Here is a 20,617-nt window from a genome sequence, read left to right as displayed (position 1 = left end):
ACCATGAGTTTCTAATGCCTCACATTGCATTGCACATCTGAATGCTGTATTTCACTGCAACACTACCAGATTATAAAAAGCTTTAGGCACAATCCTAAGATACATTCAACAGCTGACTGCATACTGACAGCAGTAAGTCAAGGTAAACATTGAATCAAGCAAGTGGACTCCTTTTGCAATGCAAGAAATACTTGCATTACAAAATTCTACTCAGTATCCAGCATTTTGTCAGTAATGCACATTTTCAGACATAAAAAACATTTAAAGATCAAATTCTACCTTTATTTACAAACACTTAATTTTTACCCAATTTGAAGGAATAATAGGTATGTAATAAAAGACACATGTAAAAAAAAAATATAATTAGAGCTACTTTTCATTTTGTTATGAAATTTCCCTGTACTTGGCAAAACAAATTAAAAATGAGGAGAACAAAATGTTCTCAGATACCAAAGAACCACCAGTCACCATTAGTCTAAAATAAAATACATTATTAGTAAGTGGACTTCAGATGGTAGTTGTAATCCTTCAGAACCTTTTTCTTTCAAGTCATTTTAAAAACACTCCTTTTTAAAGTAAGTCTTCATTTAGAAGTTGGTATTTATTTCCCTCTCGACACATAAAAGAAGATGAAACAAAATTATATCAGAAAGAGGCATTACTATTACCTGAAAAGAACTAAAAGAAAACTATTATTTTAAAAGCTTCTTTTAAAGGCTCAGATCTGAATAAACTTCTATGCTTGCATACTTTAAAGAAAACATTTGGATAATCTCCACATTACTTAATTCTAGGAAAATAAAATACCTGTTGAGTAATAATGTCAGTAAAATGACTTTCATTTATGTACACTTACTGCAATCTCTCTACAGGCCGACATGGATATCCCTGTACCTTCAATTTGCTTCAGTGCATACTCCTTTTCATCTTTTCTGTACACACAAAAAAAAAAAAAGGAGAAAGAAAAATATATTTAGGTCTGACTTACATTACACCAATCAATATCAGTATAATGATGAAACACTAATTTGGTCTGGATCAAGAAGCTGAAAAGCCAATCTGCTTTTATGCATAAATTACATTTTGATATGGAAAGCAAGTTTTCTTTTAACAAAAACCTTACAGTTCCCAAACAAAAACTTCTTTATAAAAAAACTCGGTAATATACATTTCTCTCTGAAAACAGACATAATATCTGTAGATAAGTGCAAACACAGAATTTTAGAGGACACTTTCTCTGAAACTCCAAGATACTGTCTACTACTGTGAAAGCACCACAGTCGTATCCCATACCTGGAAAATTCTCCTAGAAATATCTGGGAATGGCAAGCTTTTTTCTTGATTTTATGAGCTACTCTCAATCCACTTTTATTTCTGAAATACTACTATTTTAAAATATTTATATAATAAGCACTGGCTACTGACAGATCCCTAAAAAACACGTGAAATGTTGTGCTCTGATGTACAAAGCCAGATTATGAAAAAAAGTTCAGCCCAAACACTGTACTATCCTTTTAAATAATCATAGCTTGAAATTATTTAGAGGGACCACCAAAAGAAGAAGAGGTAGAATCTTGAAGTTTTCATGACATAACAGAAGCAGCCTACAATATGGTTTTGCAGGATTCATCTGTCAGTGACAGATGTTGGTAGGCACCAATGCCCACAGTGTTGATGCCCCTTTGCAGACTCACCAGTCACAATTCAACAACCCACAAGCCCCTATCCAAATTCCCTGTGGCATTTCTGGTAGACCTCAGTTAGCCCTTCTTCCAGTCCCAAACCATTTTGTTTTGCCACACAGAAAGATTCTGAACTTGCACTTGATTCAGTCTCTCTGGCTTTGAACTCCAAGCCTGTGCCCTGCCAGTTTCAGCCTGTTTCCCACCTTCCACCAGACCCTCTCCCTCCAAAAATCATGGGATAAGAAGTGACTGAGTGGCAAAATGTGGGGACAAGACAAGATAACTTGAAAATAGCTGTCTACACATATTGTAAGTAACACAGGCAAGCATTATTCTCAGTAATTTTCAGTAGTGGCTAAACCCTCAATGCATGTCTATAATTAACACTGAGCTATACTTTTTGAAATAAAATTTTAACAAGAAAAATTCCAGATGCTTTCCAACTACACATGAAAACGTGTAATGACACAGGTAATAAGATCACACCTTATCTCTCAGGAATTGTTTCTGATTTCATTAATTAGTCCAAATTTTAAACAGTAAATAATAAATGCCCATCCTCTCTTATACATGGTCCTGCTGTCTATGCAGAGCATTTCCATACACTGCAAAGTATCAACTCCATCAACTCAGGTTGTTTACAGAGACTGTGAAGACAAAATTATATTGCCTGCAGAACCAAAACCAACTCTGGACATACAAAATTGATCATGGCATTCGAACTATGATCATGTTTAAACTATGCAGCACAAACAATCCTGTGCACAACTATCAGCTGGAATGCCAAAGCAATGTAGTCACTACAGCACTGCATCACATCCTTCTTTTGGCACATCTACTGAACCAGGCACAGGACCACAGCGATATGGCTGTCCTTGAACTAGTTCTACATGCAAAGCATTGCATGTAGTTACTCAGACGGTCGCAGAGTGAAGGTCACTGCAGAGACCAGGCGTGACACTTGGCACCCGCTGCCTTCAGCAGCACTGCTGAGCGCCACTGCCACAGCGAGGCTGTCAGCACTCAGCAGACACTGCATGCAGGACTTCAGCACACAAATGAGAAATTATGAAAGGTGCTTTAAAAGAAAAAACTAACCAATCCAACAACCTAAGGTATTACAGCATGTGGGAAAAGGAGGCAGTCTTACTGAGCTGCAACTCAGATAGTTCTAAAACACTAGGTTTTGTAAAAAATGAGCAAAAATAGGAATAATGAAATGCTTATTTATAATAAATGGGTGGCAAGGATAAAGAACTCCAAAGAGATCGTATTCTTGACCTGACGATTTTTTTTATGATTTTTTTTTTTTTTTTACCAACAGCTTTGGAATTATAAACACAGCCTCCTTTAGATACTATTTACTTGCTTTGGCAGAGATGCAAGTCTATACAAATACTTTTCCAAAGTTAGCTGTCCTTATTATGGAAATATAATAGCTAATTAAAGCACTTTTCAAAGATGTCCACCAAGTGGTATTTTAGTTAATAATATTTTCCATTCAAAATAATTTGAAAGAGAAAGAAGTATATTCAAAACTTCAAAAGCAAGTCAGCCAGTGCAATCTGATGAAACAAACAATTCTGGTTATTCAGTGAAGTGTCCAAAGAAAAGAACACATAGGTACTTTATTAGCTATTTCCCCACTTGTAAGAATTCAATAAATAATATCAAATGGTGTGTGTGATACGTGAGTACACTGTTCAACTCTCTAAAGACCAATGCTCTCACAAAACACTTGAGACAGGAGGAAGTACTTATATTTCATTTCAGAACAACTCTGCTGAACTCTAAACACATTTCAGTAAATTGTATGGAATTACATAGCAGGAAAATTTTTATAAATCCTTTTCTGACAGATCCTCCATCAGCACATTTTTTACTAGAGCGAAGCAAGCATGGTTAACACCAAATCCAAACAACAACCACAAACCACACAGCTCTGGTATGAGGCAAAAGACACCCATGCCAGGGATAGCCAAGCAGAAAGCAGGGTCTCTGCCCACAACCATTTTTATCTGGTCTGCAGAAACACTGTCCCAGGAACAGGTCAACTAACTTGAAGGTCTTAACCTGCAACTGTAAGGGAATTGGTCTGAGGGCAGGAAGCAAGTGGCACAGACCAAGGTTTAATCAAGCAGGTTGTATCAAAAAGCCACCCCAGGCTGATGGTGGTGATGTGTTCACTAATCTGAGCAAAAAACAGAGCAAAGCAGAACTCAAAGGGAAATCATACTTTAGGAAGGTGTGAGTTAACATTTCTATTAATGCTTTTCAAAATTGATGCAGAAGAATTTGCCTGATAAAATAAGCACCACATCACACACCTTACAAGGCTTCTCTATGCTTCAAGCTCCCTTACCCAAAACCAGGGGTTAAAGATTAAAATCAGCATTGCTTCCAGTTTCAGAAGTATTACAACTCATGCTATTCTAAGAGGGATTAATTTTTACCAAAATGACACTGCCAATATGAGATACTGCCCTCCTGAAAACTTTCCAACAGGTATTTCAGACTGCCATAGGCAGCACTCAAACACAAAGGTCCCCATGTTATCAGTACTTGCATGCCAGCATGTATTGAGAACATTCCTCCTCTATAAAAACCTGGTCTTCAAGTTTTTCTCCCTCACATTAAATATCCCATTCTGCAATCCTTGAGGTTACTGTCAACATTTTAATTGGCACTATGTAAAGGAACACTCTGTCCTTTTGCCCCAAAAAATTGTACTTGGTGGTTGATGTCCAGCTGTAGTACTTAATACAGAAAACAAAAATACGACTACTACTTCTTCTGGGTAACACTTTCAGTTTCCACTTTCCAAATGCTTTGGAAAGAACAAAGTACCAAATTCACTTTTTTTAAAAAATGTAGCTCAGAAGATTTAGAATAATTACAAGATTTCAAAGGAGCTAAGCTCTCTTAACTATTGCAACTTCAGAGACCTCCCATCATACGAGAAACTACTTTACAAACAAGTGAATGGAAAACTAGAAACAACTTGCCTAAGACCATAAAAAAACCAGGAGGATTTGAAAATAGTGCATGGTTCAAACAATTGTTTTATCCCAATTATTCAAATTTGAAGGCTTTCAATGAGAGTCTCTCTTGAATTCACAGATAATTTAACACACATCCCAACTTCAGAATTAATAATCCACATCAAGGAACTGGCTTGAAAGCCTGCAATCACTCTGAAGCAAGAACTTTGATCACATCAGTTAATACAGATATTATCCTTACTGTATATACTAATAATAGCTGCCTTAAATTAAGTGCACAATACCATAAATAAATAATAATTAAAGTGCACATTTTCTTAAGGAAAAAAAAGTGTACCATCAAACCATTTCAAGACTTAGCTAGAAAAAAAGGTAATAGAAAAGAACAACAATTCACCCCTGTAACAACACTAATGGAATTTAAATATTTGACACTCTGTAGGACAAAGCCTGGGAACACTATGGAGCTCAGTGTCCTTCACAGTACAGCCTGGAACACAATGTCCATAGGGGTATCTGGTTACATTCTGATCACTTTGTTTAATTGCTGCCAGACAGCAGTAAGTTAATCACTCAGCAGGAGATCACAAAGAGTTGCAAACCTTTTCCCCCCTGAGAAAAGGCAAACCATGACACTGAAGTGCAACTAGAAGCTATCTGAAAACCTCATCTGGAACACGGCAGCCAAGCCACTAAATAGATCATGCTCAGCACTGGTTACCCTAGGCAAGCTTCTCATGGATTTAATTCTGTACTCAGCACATGGCCCTAGCCCCTTACAAAGGTAACAGTACCAGAAAAGAAGGCTATGACTGACTGGAAAAAGGGACATAATCCTTTCCAAAAAGTAGTGAGTTCTTGTGTTTTAGTGTTTTTATGGATATAGAAGCAGTCACTAAGCCAAAAGAATTACTAGATGAAAAAATCTACACATGGTGTCTCTAGGGTGCATTTTCTATACCACACACAGGAAAATAATGTTCTTTTACTACTATCCTCCAAAGCTATCAAACCTTATCCAGTCAGCAGCTCAGCCAGCTCATTTTCATTCATGTGACAACCAGTCACAAATGACAGAGGCTGTGAATCTACAGATTGATCTTAATTTATTTCTAGCCAGCAGTATACACTGTATTTCAATGTACTTCATTAGTTCATTTTTTTGAGACCTATAAAAGAAACTCAAAATGTGAAACAGTAAGGATGGTAAGCAGAAATTTGAAAAGCCCTTTAAAAGGTTTGTCTTTCTTCACCTTCACAGGCAGCGGCTAAAACTTCATAGCAGCTACAGGCTGCTCCTCCAACCCATACAAGTTCACTTCGACCTGAACTACAACTGGCTGCTTTTGGCCACGAAAAGAATGGATGAAACCAGCAGGTGTGTACCTCATCCTGCTGCTGTGAAGAGTTTCAGTAATGTCTGTGGACTGCATAGCTGGCCTCTGTGCTGATGCATCCCCCAGAGGTTTGATGGGAACTTTCCTGGTGTTGCAAACAGAATATCACATGTGTCAGTCACAGAAAACGACTTCTCATACAGAAAGAGCAGACATGTATGTCACCTGGGCCTGGGCTTTCCTCTCTGTGGCAATGTTGCAAAATATGGAATATGTAAAATTTTCTTAAGACAGGATGCTCTTTAATGTTTGCTTTTTGTATACTTTCAAGCCTAATCAACAAGATGGGAGATTTAGTCTGTGAAACAGACAGCAGCCCACAAGCTCTAAGTGATGTGCAGGTGTTGGAAGGAAAAATCACTGGTTGGTAGAATTGTCTTGCTAAGCTTTAGGGCCTGGCAGGTTTCAGTGATCTCACACCCAGAGGGAGGTTAACAAAGCTGGGGAGAAGGATGTACCATTCACAGCAGACACAAAGAATGCAGAATTTATGGGCCACAAGGACATTGGGCAGAACTTCTTCCCAAGATAAGGAAGAAACAAATAAACCTTACCCAGCAACTGTGCTGAGTCAGCTGTGAGTGGGTAAAAGGGAATTCTGCAGGGGGAGATCCCAACCACCACTCACAGATCACTGACCCAAAAACCCATCAGCCCAAGAGAAAAGAAACACCATGGGACTGATTAGCATGAGAAGAGAGAGAATCATTAACCAATAGAAGATAGAACACTAATTAATACAAGGATTATGTATCATGTAGCCAATAAACATTAATTCCTTTGTTTGCTGACATGTCTAAATAGCAAAAAGGTTTTGATAGTTACTGTGCTTGATTTGTGGAATTCCACTGGGCACCCAGACTTGCAGAACTCTGGGGAAAAAAAAAAATCAATGTCTCTCTCAAGTGTGTAGTTATTGGCTTGTTGCCCACTGGGTTACAAAAACCAATTCTTGTGGACAACAGCAGGGTGGTAAACCAACCTCCCCATCAGGCAGTAAACATTCAATCTTTAAAAGCTGAGCTCGTATCTTATCTGAAACATCTACAAGTAAACTTGAGGAGTGGGAACAATGCAACAAACTTGTATCAAACAGGACAGTCTCTACTACACAATACTAAAAAGATCTAGAGTGAAAATAGAATGTCCAAGGCTGATCCAGGTAAACAAAAGGAAAAAGCTTTTTGGAATGGAGACAGTATGCTACAGCAAATACTGCATTTTGGTTTTTGGTTGGTTTTTTGGGGTTTTTTTTGGGTTTTTTTGTCTCAAGTACTTACAATCTCCATTTTCAAAAAGGTGCTTAAATGCTTCTCAGCTTCACTGGCATCACTGCCTGATGATACCTACTGAACTCCTCTAGGTCTCACTCCAAACATCAGATGACACCAGATAGCTCCGTATATACACAGAATAACACAAGGCAGCAGCACTTTTCTCTGTCTTCTGCTACCTCCCAGACCTAAAGTCTACCCATGAAACCCTTTAGAACAACCTAAGGATACATCCAAAAGGCAGAAGTCTGTGTGTCATTTTAGATGTTACTCTTCTCAAAATGCAATACCAAATTCCTGAATGCTGTATGGTTTACTACTCCATTTTTCAATAATTGCCAATGTCACTGACTTGCCAATATCAGGCATAAATGCATGCCAAAACACGGCTAACTCGGGAATCACAATGCAATCTGTGAATTTTTTGAATAATTAGCTTTTTTTCTTGGTTGGTTAAAGAAAAACCTTTCAAGAAAATAGATTCTTTTTGTTGAAATTAGCATTCTAAGCTTAAGTCTACTATATTTTGGCAGAGACATTCAAATACAGAGCAACTGATTACTACAATTAGGCTTTTTGAAAAGATACCTGACTTTCATCACATACACTAAGAGAAATAGGCAGAAGAACCATTACATGCAGCTTCACCTGCTGGAAAATCTGCCATGTTCCAGTCAGACTAAAAGAGCTCATATTAAAAGTACCAACTGCACCATATTATTAATAGACTCTGTGCTATCACAGCCCCCCCTGAGAAATTGAAATGGATTTTGTTTTATAATCTGTAGAACAGCCCCAAACATATCTCTAAATCATACTAGTAATATGGCTATCCTTCCCCTTCTTTACTTCTCTGTAAACCAGTCTATGAACTCAGGGGGAAATGTGCATGTTAAAGAACAAAGTTCTTAAAGTGATGCTAAGCTACTTGTCATTAAACACAATGCCCTTGACATTGCCTGCTTCCACAGAGCCTCACAAAAGATGCTGAATACCTATAAATCCCCACAAACATAAATGATGCATTCTTCATGCATGAGGAGACAGCTGATTAAAAGGAAAAAAAGTGAATCTGAGCACTGATAAGGTTTTCTGTCATTAAAAAAAATGCCTTTTCCCAGCTATGATTTCACTAGACTTGGAGGGAGGAGTAGAGGTCTCTCAGTATCAATGCGAGGAGAAAAAGTAATCCACTAGCACCATTACACATAGCTTAACCATATGCTCTTCTCTTTCTTCCAGTAGTTTCTAATTCAGAAATTTAAAAGCAAATCTTTGTAGCATAGATACCTTCTAACTGTTAATAACAATTTCAGATTAATTCACATCACAGTCAGTCTAAGGTCTGTGTAATACCAGACCACTGGAAATCTTACTAACCTAATCTATTAAAATTTATCCTTTACACTATAATAATAAAACTTTGTATTTGCAAGGAAAGAGAGCACAACTGCAGTCATTGCCACCCTCACTCCAATTTACTGATGAAAATTCAGAGACCTCAACCAGCTACAGTGTTGTTGCCATTGCTAAAATTAGACTGATTCCTAAGTATCTGGAGTGACTGAGAACTGTGAATTTCATACAAGTACATTCATAGCAGATTGGAGTAAGCAGACTTGACAGCCTGTTTGTAAGGGTAAAAACTAAAGTGTTCGCATTAAACCCTGAAAGCTGTAAAATTATTCTGCTGCTCCAGGTAGCTTCTTCCAGAATTTGCTATATTTAAGCAGAAGAGAGAGCTGCACCTGATTTTATTTCTTTACAGACAGGCTTGATTACAGATAATGAATAGATTTAGGAAATATCTCCCTGCCTGAAAAGATACTGCATGTGAGGATTTGCTACCTTAAAACAAGGAACAGCAGCAGCAAGGAGAAAAAAAACTCTGAAATAAAGAGGAAACAAATTTTTATTTGTCAGCAAATTATGTACCAAGATCATAGAAACAGAGTCCTAACACTATGCCAAAAAGAAGAATCTGCCACTTGCTTCATAAACTCACTTAAGAAAAATGCTTGCAACTAACTGTAAATGTAAAGAAATGAGCTGTCTGGTTTGGGAATTTTTTAAGTCCTAAAGTCATACTGTAACTACACTGTCCAGCTTAACGTGCATCACAGCTCTTCCTATGTAGGGCTAAATCTGGCTAAATACTGCAACTTTGATAGGTGGGAAATTACTATCAAATCACCAAACAGTAGGAAGCCTGTACTTTGGGGTCTTTTTTTAGCAAGAACATGTTTCAAATACCAGGTGCAGATTTTTTTCCTAAATCCCTATAATGCATTAGGTTAGCCTATAGGAGAATAAGCAGAATTATTGACTCAATGTAAAAGGGGGGAGGGCAATGGCCTAAAAACTGCAGTTACACAGTTTTTCTTTTCTGACTCATGTCATAATCAAATACTTCCCCTAAAGCACATGAAAGCATAGATTTATCAGAGATCTATCATAAATTTTCTGTTCTTTTCCTTCAGACTCCCTAACTCAAACCATCAACAATGAAATTATCAATTCTCCAAGCCAGACCTACACAAAAGCTTGCTAACACAATGTGGGTGTAATTCTTGGGTGGTAAATCAGCCTTTAGGTACTAAAGCTGCACCCAGATCATGAATAAGACGCAAGACCCAAATTCCATATGGGCAGAGTGAGACAGAGCACATTTATTACAGCTGAAAAGTTGCAAAGTTGAAACAACTCCCTCACAATAAAGTAGGACTGGAATGAATCGCCATAAAGTCACCCCAAGGTCTAATTTAATTCAGTCTGAAATGTAAATTTTTTTTAAATTTTTTTTTTAATGGAGCATCTCAAGTTTTTTTCCTCACTTCACTGTCAGGACATGAGGATTTCTCAAAGATAGAGGTCATAATTCCAGCCACTAAGACAACTTTGCTACGTCTCAAAAACAAAGTCTTTAGTCAGCTATCATATCTGTTCCTGGGGAAAGGGAGGGGCATTCTGCTTCCTCTGAATTTTAGAACTCCATGTCCCATAGTCAGAACAGGCTTCTGTCACAATCTGAGGTTTAAGAACGTCACTTGATGAAGTTTTATGCTGGTTTTTCCCCATCACTGAAGTGACACTAGAAGCAGAATAAATGACATTCTACTCAGAACAAGTCTTTCGGTTGTTCTGAAGGTCAAGCCAAATTCGGCAATTTGTCTACCTCTGTTTCTCATTTGAAGCATGACAGAATTGGGCAAAGGAACAAGTGGCTATCCAGTACAATAGCTGGTTTTAATCTAAAGATATGAACATAAGCTAACTTTTGAAGTCTACAACACCCTTGAGAACAAGGCAACAACTGATACAGAAACTCTGTTTTAGGAACAGACACATTCAAAGACATGAGCTGACACCCACTCTCAGCTGCACTGACGATAATTAACGCAAGCAACAAACACAGCATTTTTGAATGTGCAAGGTGTTAAATCTTAGCATGGCAATTCATTATTAACACAGGTGAGAATTTTCTCTAAACACCACTGAATTTGCAGAATTCATTATTTAGAAGTATCTCTCTCCAAACAACCAGCTTCAGAGCCAAACATGCTGCCAGAAATGTCACACCTGAGTGGTCCTTGTATCTCCTCAGGCTCTCAGGCCCCACAACATCACCAATGAGGTGGGAAAGTCACAATCAGAGGCAGAGCTGAATCCCAGCATAACCTGTGTGAATGCTTCCAAGGGCTCTAATAAAGACAGCAAAACAAAGGAGGGACAAAAAAGGAAGAAAACCTTCTGGCCACACAAAAAGGATTGATTCTGCCTTCAACTAATGCATGAGGAAAGCAGATATGCTGCTTCAAAATAGTGAAGCATACCTCCAGATGCAGTTTCCATTCCAGCAGATTTAGCTTCTGCCTCTAAGTCAATGGCCTATAACTCTTATTTTCACTTGACTGCAAAAAGAAATCAATAGCATTTTCTACTTAAGTCAGCACAGAGTGAACAAAAAAATAATCATACTGCACACAAGGCTCACTTCATGGGAACACATGTTTATAGTCACATTGCCCCAGCCTGCCCCTATGTTGTATCTGTGCTTTTATTCAGCCCAGAACCCTGATACTTAACTGAGCAACCTGACAATCCCAGCACACACAAAAGCTATGCCATTGCTCTGCCTACTGGAAAGACTATCTTCAGTGTGGTTTCACCTACAAAATAAACAACTGTAGAATATTTCAGGATCCTGAATTTTGTAGAAAACAGATAACAACTGAGGAGAAACAAGCAGTTATACAGTGGCCTCATTTGAAAATATTGTTTTAAAGATTGCTAAGCCCAGAAAAGACAGAAGCAAACATGGACATGAATGATGCCCTTCAGGGATCCACTTTTTCAGTAATCTCAGCTTCTTCAATCTTTCTCACAACCAGAAAAAAATCAGTTGTGCTTTCCAATAAGGTAAAATAAAATAATTAAATAATAAAGGATAAAAAAACCCAATCACAACACACCAACCAACAAACCCAACCCACACTTACAGATACCCATTTTGTAAAGGTCAGTTGACACTATCTCCACAGCATTGCTTCCCTCTGGTCTTATTAGACACAGTAGTATTCCATAAGCTCTCTCAAACAAACTCCCACCAATAAATGAAAGGATTGTACTCCCACAGAAAAGCCTAAAAACTGTTAATAAAAAATTCAGATATAGAAGTTAAGTTTCAATTGAGTTAAAGACTTTCCCTGGACTTTGTCAACAATAAATTTTGGTTTAAAATATCTCTGCACTTTTTTCTTCTTGAATCTGTTGAGATAATGAACTTCACAAGAGGTTTAATGATTTCTAATGTGCTCACAACTAGTGTTGTTATCTGTCAGTCATCTAACTTGCAGTCAAGCAAACCATGTAAACCAAGCTCCCAGAGCTGGGAGGTCTTTTCAAACCTATATTGTTTAGAAAACATGAAACTCAAGTCAAGTTAAAACAATAAACTTCTTGTGTTTGCTACACAAGTAGAAACTGTTCTTCATTTCCTGAAGTCGCATACTAAGTTAGCCAATTTATTCTAAATGCAGTTGTCCTGGACCAGTTTCAGCATTCCTTCAAGCAAATGCACTGTTATTGCAACAAATAAATCTTTTTTAAGTTCTAACACTTTGTTGCAGTAAAAAAACAATAAATAAGACAAAACTGCAGTGTATGTCAGTTCTCAAATGGCAGCAAAGGAGCTCAAAGAATGACACATCTTTGGAAGCAGAACGTTAGAGCTGCCTGTCCCTGCTGCTAACAATCCCTTCCCAATGACACACGTAGACCTCAGCTCCTCCTGGACCCAACACTGAGCAGCAGCAAGCACATGCAAACAGAGGCACTGCTCAACACACAACTCTGCTGCTACTACCAGAGGACAAAGGCACCTTCTGACCCAAGTCTATGCAAACCATGACCTGATTAGGGCTGCAGAAGAGGCAAACGGCATTTCAGAAGGTATTTTCAAAACAGGTGTAAATTTAATGTTACTGTAAATCTCTAGTGCAATTTGGTTAGGACATTCCACAGAAACTTTGGTTACTTGTACAAACACATCTGCAGCATTATGAACCACAGCAATTTCTGGGGCTTTGGGGGTTTTGCTGATTTTTTTTGGTTTCTTTTCAAATCATACATGATGTGAAAATACTCATGTTGAAAATAAATTTATGAAAAACACCTCTACATGCTTACTCACAATATAACACGTTAGACTGGACGACCCAGAAATACAACATATTAAATTGTTATATCAAGTAGTTCACACAAAGAAGCTTTCATTTTCTGACGTAGTCCAGGGTCTGTCTTGCTTTGCCCCCTGTTACTAGATGGGGGGCAGAAACGAAACTCTTCTTCCCCTTCAACCTCTCACTTCCTTTTCCTGCAGCTCTACTGGAAAACTCTTAACCCCCTCACTCAGAAACAGGAACCTTCTTGCCCTCTTCATTTCTTTAAAAAAAAAAAAAAAACAACACCACTAAACTTTGAAAGTTTTTCCTTCCCATCTTATGGGCTAATTTATGTACATTTCTTTCTTTACAGGCTTGGAAAAAACTCATCTGTTTCTCTCAAACACAACCCCTTCTACATCTTACTGACCCCCTTTCTTCCTCAAGCTCCTACCAACATCACACCACTGAAAGGTGATGATGCACTTTACAGCTCATTTCTGTACCTAGTTTCAGGGAGAGTAACAGAAGAAACAACAAAATAGCCATGAGAGAAACCAGATGCAAGAGTCTGTGGGAAGCACTAAAAATTACTCATCACCACTTGCACTATCCTCTTGAGCAGGAAGCAAAGCCATGGTGTAGTTGCAACAGCAGCTCTCATTAAGGCACAGATATGAAGTACTCATTATCTCTTCCTAGATGAGGACTTTTCTGCTAGAATGCATGGCAGGCAACTAGTTAGACAGGTTTGGTTTAGTTCTGCTGCTCCTTCTCACACATATTGGGAGTATTCAGTGGTTAAGTGGTATTTTCAGGATTTGCGGGTAAATCCAGTATTTAGGTTTTCTTTGCTTTTGAGAGATTTTGGCAAGGCACAAACACCTTCAACCATTCTACCTTCTTCAAGATAAGTTTCATCAGGAAAAGAAAAAATATGAAAGTGGAAAGCAAACCACAGGTTTTCAGATACTGATAAGAGATTTTCCTGCAGAGAGAAGTAATTGTTTAAGATCTAATACATTGCATTCTGACTTTGGTCAATAATTCTGTGATTTAGCCTGTCACAGGTTTATATTAGTACAAAGCAACTACAGCACAACACTAAACTTATGTTCAAGGCAATGTCAAATAGAGGAAGTAAGAAAATGTAAATATATAAATTATTATAGACTCTCGAATGTCTTACAAGTATCAACTTGCATTGGTAAATAATATTCCAGTTTCACATTCAAGAGAGTATAATCCTTGCCACATCAGTGAGTTGCCTCTCTTTTAAGAGCAAATGCAACTGCAGTACACATGTACTCATTCCCCAGGCATTTTGCCACCAACATTGCTCATTTGCAGCATTTAGCTAACTTGAGTGCAAGTTTCCTCTCCTGACAAACCCCTGCTATATAACTTGAGTAATTTAAGTTTTACTAAATAGGAATATGGGGAGAACAATACACAAATTAATTGCTATACAAATACTGATGTAAGAGATCAAGCAGATTACCTTTACCTCTTCCACACTTTCCGTTTTCTACTACCACAGTGACCTGAGCCACCACCTTGAGCCACCAGATGCAACCTCTGAAAATGTAATATTAGCAGAAATACCAAATACACTAAGCCGCTCCAGCAGAAATCCGGTTTTTCCCATGGAGCCATGCTTCATAGCAGATTATTGTTTTCTCTCTCTCAATCAGTATTTTTTTACTTCTGCTTCAAACAAAAAATATTCATCAAATAAAAAAACTAAAACAAAGGAAAGCTGACATGGCCACTATCACAAGCAGCATTCCTATGTTAAGGTTATATACTTGCCTTTGCTAGGTACTTCATCCTTTTTTCTCTCCCCATATCCTGCTTTTCATAGAACCATACAATGGTTTGGGTTGGAAGGAATTTTAAATATCACCTAGTTCCACCCTCCTGCCCTGTGCAAGGAAACCTTTCCTTAGACCAGGTTGCTCAGAGCACCATCCAACCTGGCCTTGAACACTGCCAGGAAAGGGGCACTGAACTCTTATGTGGGTTTGGAAGCTGTGAGTTAAGAACCTTACATTAATGATTCTGCACACCAGTGTAAGTCCAAGGAGGAAAACAGACTCCTCTTCAGTTACAAACTTATAGTACTGAAAAATAGGGGTAAGAAGGAGGAAAGAATATTTCATTTTTCTTCCCCTTCCTATGCCTGTGTTCCACAGTGATGTTTCTGGACTTGCATCGCTGTTGTCCAGTTTTCAAAAGGGAATTCCATATTTGGCGACTAAGACGAAACCTGGTTTATACCGAGTCTCTTTTGAAAAGTTACAGGTACAGTAACAACAAAGTAATCTGACAAGCTACAAAAGTATACTACTTCAGCAGCATATAAATCTACATCCTTGTTTTAGCTGATACATTGTAAGTACAGAGCCAAACCTTTTATGGCAGGAGGGTCCGCCAGGGCAGCGCCCGCTCCTGAGCTGGCAGGGAGCCTGGCAGCTGCCCAGGGTACAAATCCTGGCCCTTACTGCCACCCATTTGAAAGCTGATCACTTCATATCTCTGGCATTCCTTCAGTAACAAGATTAAAAAGCGCATACTTGCTTTTTGAAAGGTGTTCTAAAACATACAGATTAAACTAAAATTACAAACTTATTTTTTCTTTCCGAGTAGCTATATAGGTAATATTTATGAGAACCTTTGTTTCCCAAATGCAGAGAGTGAGTCAAATGAAAATTAAAATAGCCCCAGTTTGAGAAAAAGCAGCCACCTCGAGTGTTTGTTTACAGGTAAGCAGAAGCAGCAATAAATAGAAAGGTTGTATTTACATGAAGATACAGCTTTTGCAAGTGTTGCATCTGCTGTTGCTGCTACAGGGTGAAGAACAGAGTGGCCTATTTTCTACTTGACTCAAGCATCCCACTATTCCTTGCGCTCCTGACTAACCAGCAGTGGTGCCTTTTCAGCTGACTCATGCAAACCTCCACCTGCAGCTGGACTGACATCCTGGTGAAGAAATACTCTGTAGTGGCCTGGATTCAAAGATTGATTATTTCGAAAAAGTAAAGGAAAATAATTCAGGCATATACAACAAACAATTTCCAAACCTCACTCATCCTAAAATTTGCCTTTCATATGAGGAGGGGATACAAGAAGTGAAACAACTAAGCACAACATCGTAGCTTAAAATACCATCAAAGAGAACGTAAGGAACGTAATGAGGAGAGGTAAGGCATGAAACAAAACTATATTTTCCTAACCATGACTGGAAAAATTGCATTCTTTACTTACTAGACAGATGTGAATGTGCCAAAAAAAAAACACTTAGAAAAAGTCAACATGATGCTTTGAAGCAGTACACAAACAAAAAACCTGTAACAGATTTTCCAGCTACATAAAGAGCTAAAAACCTAATATTGGTGACTGAATTGCAATCATGATGCTTTTATCATGATTTCCTCCATCAAAGTCACTGGTCCAGTTTTACTGTACATGAAAATAACGGACTGGACAGCTTATATAAATACTTGTTTTCTACACCTACTGGACCACAGAGGTATTAATGAAAGTTCTGTAAACCCAGGTGCCTAATTTAGCTAAATATATAACACAAGTAGTACCTCCAAACCTCATCAGACCATACAAACACTACTGAATTAAATAGAAGCTGCAGCTGCTCAAAATCTCTAAAAACAACGATGCAGTGCATTCAAATGTAACACCAACATTGCTAAAATCTGACTATTTAAAAAAGAAAAAATTCTTTTAACTTTCATAGAAACCAGTCAGCTCACTAGAAACATGCCCAAATCTTATTCTACTCTAGGCTGAAAAAGCCAAACTAAGCTGTTACTTTGTCAAGAAACTGCTTTTATGCACAAGCCATTCACAGAGATCTAAGCAACAAAACCACTTTTTCTACAAGCATTTTATCGAACAGCTTGCCAAGCTCCATATAAACACATTTTACTATTTCAAAAAATTCATATGCCAACTTTTTGAAACATGAAGTGACAAGTTCTCAATGGAATTTCTGGAGAGCTACAAGATTCTTACTGCTCTCAGACTCCTGAGACTGTAAATTAACTATACGAAGCAAGAAGCCAGAAACTTTCTCTTTCACACAGGAATGCCTTGCAAAATACTGAAACAGTCTCTGCAGTCACCTAAAGAAGAATTCCTTTACATGAGGCTCAAAAGCCCCCAGTGATCAGCACACAATAAATATGCACCACTGCTAGATTTCTTTTACTAATTTCTTTCATTAGGGACCCCTTAAAGTTCATAACTAATGCTAAATATCCTCCAACCTGCAGCTATACTTTAGCTAGGTGTTTACATAAGGAAATCATCTCATATTAATGGTTTTAGTTGTTTTGTAATTTTTTCCTAAATTGTTCACATCTTCCTTTCACCCAAGGATCTAAAGTTACATAAAAGCAACTAACAGTGAACTTACCAATGCCATAAAATGCAGACCAAGAAAAAAAGAAAAAAACAGGCCACTTTCTAAGCTTCATGAAGTAAAGTCTCTGAGCATATAGCACGGTTGAATTTGTGCCATGTTATATTACATGTCAATCTATCTGACAGCACTGAAACTTTGCACTTCCTTTTACCAGTTACTTGTCTTACGGCTCAAGGTCTCCCTTTGATTATTCCCAGCTCTGACACATTAGCTATCTTGTTATCATATTTACTTTTGCTTTACTACCCATTGGCATTTGTCATATTATTGTAGGGATTTTGAAGACATGTTCTTTATGGGGCTTTGTAGCAGCAATGTAATTCCTGTGACAGATTTCCTTTGCAGATGATGGAAATTAAAAATGCCTGGTTTTTACTTACATCAAATTTCTTTCTTTCTTTCTTTCATAAAACAGTAAACCCAAAGCTCTGCCTTTTTTATGCTGTTCTTACAATCAACAGTTTTAGGTTTACTGTATCAAAGAACAGCAACAAACATTTAACTAGCATTTTGGTGGTTTTATTACCACTTCCTTTCCTTATTACTGCTTTCTTGCTATCCCATGTATGTTTTACTATATATATATATATATATATATATATATATTAACACTTAGGAAAAAGAAGCAACCATGATCACTTAACACAAAAATATTGGAAGAGCTCAGTGGCAGCTGTGATACCTGGAAAAGCTTTGATATTTCAAAGTTAGCTATGCTCTAGTATTCCTAAGGCTGCAGAGCAAGCTAGTCAGAATCAGAGCTCATTTCCTGGTATTTAATCCTTCACTGGAATTAGTGTCTACCTTTCAGTTATTAATCACTTTTATACTACAGCCTCCTAATTCAGAGTTCAAATTTTCAAGACACACATGAATGCCATTTATTCCTACAGCCTAAACTTCTCTACTAATCTAAAGCAGCAGCCTGTCATTAACCACTTCCGAAAATTTATTTAAGAGTTGTCATTTTTCCACATTCGGTCTCTTCTTTTCCAAAGTTTCAGTTGGCTATAATAGAAGGCTATTACAGAAAGGAATCACCTCCAATTCACAGGCATATTTTAGCCAACCTTACAGTATGTTTAGAACACTCTGCAAACACCGCCTGTGTTTGTGCACCAGGCACACACCACAGTGAAAAAGTGCTCAATGGCCCTTCTGAAAGCAAAGGATTCTATTTGGAACCCACACCTGCACAAGACCGTTCCTCAGGCCTCAGGACCGCTCCCCTTCAACAACTGCATGCCAGCCAAACAATCCCAAATTGCAATCCCAGCTCCTCACTGCTCTCTTAACTACAATACCGTGAAAACGGCATCCATGAAATAAATACCTATTCCATGGTACCGGATTTCCTCAGAGAAGAGAAGAAACCTTGCTTAGCCAACATACATGGGCTTAACGCCTAAAGGACCTCTCTGGATCAAGCCACCAGCCAAGCGTTCGGGGACAGTGACTTATATCCTGCTCTCTCACGGGACACTGATGGAGACACGCCTGTGCATAGGTACCAGACAGAAGCCACCAGCTCTGCCTACAAGGAGGGTCCCGGACAGGCCATGGAGCCGAGCGTGCCCGGCACTGGCATCAGCGGGTGCCTGGGGCTGGGACACACCAGGGACCACCGCACACCCCGGGAGCTGCTCGGGAGGGAGCAGCCGGGGAGGGGCCGTCGGGAGCCAGGTACTCCTCCCTTCTCAATCCCCTGCAAGTAATCGGAACAGAACGTCAAATTACGAACGCGGTCACACAAAAGACGAAAGCGGCGACCTGGAACACGGCGTGCAAAGCAAAGGCGACCCCAGGGCACAGCCTGCTAACACCGCACCACCAGGGATGGCGGGGGGGAGCGGGGCAGAGCGGGACGAGCTTTAGGCTGAACATTAGGCAGGACTGCTTGCATAAAGGGCGATTAGACATTAGAAAGGGCTGCTCAGGGAGGTGGTGGAGTCCCCGTCCCTGGAGGTGTTTAAGAAAAGACTGGAAGTGGCACTTAGTGCCACGGTCTAGTTGAACACGGTGATGTTCGGTCACAGGGTGAACTCGATGATCTCAGAGGCTTTTTCCACCCTAACTGGTTCCGTCGCTCCGAGCAGCCGGACAGCGATGCGCGGGGCCGGGGCACCGGGGCCCGCTCCCGGCGCGGGGCGGGGATCCCCGGGCGGGCTCCGCGCTCCGGCCCCCGCTGCCAGAAACTTTCCGAGGAGGGAGGGGAAGGAAGGAGGGGAGGGAAGGAGGGGAGGGCGCTGGTGCGGGGGGAGGGGGGGAGTTGGAAGGGGGTTCTCGGCGCGGCCCTTACCCGTCCTTGCGGCGGGCCTTGTAGACGTGCCCGTAGGTGCCTCTGCCCACCTTGCATCCCTCGTACTCGAACAGGTCCTCCACCCGCTCGCGCTCGGCCGCCAGCTTCGACTTGAACTCGTAGTCCATGTCTCGCCCATGGGCGGGGAGGGACGGGCGGGCAGGGGGACGCGGCGGCCGGATCAGCACCCGCAGCTGGCGGAGCCCCCTCCCGGCGCCGCCATGTCCGGGGCTCGGTGGGGGCGGCGGGCGAGGGGAACGGGGCGGGGGGGGCGGTTTGTTTTTGTTTTGGTTTGGGGCTTTTCGGCGGGGGGGAGGGGGCGCGCTCCGCCGCCGCCACCCGCTTCAACTGGGCTCCTCGCGGCGCGGCGCGCGAGGTGCCGGGAGTCGTAGTGCGGCTGCGGGAGCCGGCCCCGCCGCCGCAGGCGGGACGCCGTAGCGGCAGAACTACAACTCCCGGCATGCCCCGGGTCGCCCCGGCCGGGCGGCGTCGGCGCACTGCCCTCTCCGGAGACCGGAGCGTTTCAGCGGCCGCTGGGAACTTGCTGACTCTTCACATTGCGCGCACAGGCGGGAGCAACGAATGCGGCCGGACGCGGCGCCTCTGGTTGGCAGGGAGCGAGGGAGGGAGGACCAGAGGAATAGACTGTGGACACGCAAACCATGCTGTGGGGAGCCGAACAGTGCAGAGACTTGTTTATCTCGCTAGCCGCCATTCACGGTCCGGCCCCGCCCCCCTGCGGGATGCTGCCCCGTGATTGGTCAGTGCTGCCCCGCCGTGCGGCGGGCGGGGCAGGGCGGGGCCAGGCCGGCCCCGGCGCTGTGGCGCTGCGGGTCCATGTTGGAAGCGGGAG

At 40.5% G+C, this 20,617-nt stretch overlaps 1 protein-coding gene across 2 annotated transcripts in view; it reads right to left on the bottom strand.

The window, feature by feature from the left end:
* The window catches only part of CDK19 (cyclin dependent kinase 19), a 118,974-nt gene extending 98,980 nt beyond the window's left edge, over positions 1-19,994 (bottom strand). Inside the window, exons 1-2 of one of the 2 annotated variants that reach the window (XM_054279991.1) lie at positions 19,815-19,994; positions 857-932 (exon numbers count right to left, since the gene is read on the bottom strand). In XM_054279991.1, the coding sequence (XP_054135966.1) occupies positions 857-932; positions 19,815-19,903 (165 nt within the window). In that variant the 5' untranslated portion in view covers positions 19,904-19,994. Of the gene's footprint in view, positions 1-856; positions 933-19,764 lie in introns of both variants that reach the window. The other variant, XM_054279990.1, reaches the window with a different exon arrangement.
* Positions 19,995-20,617: the final 623 nt, after the last annotated feature.

This window comes from Melozone crissalis, unplaced genomic scaffold (assembly GCF_028551555.1).
Source record: "Melozone crissalis strain CALT ecotype California unplaced genomic scaffold, PUWL_Pcris_2 ptg000027l_1, whole genome shotgun sequence".
NCBI lineage: Eukaryota > Metazoa > Chordata > Aves > Passeriformes > Passerellidae > Melozone > Melozone crissalis.
The sequence above is the reverse complement of the archived record's forward strand: the minus strand, read 5'-3'. Positions and strand labels throughout refer to the sequence as shown.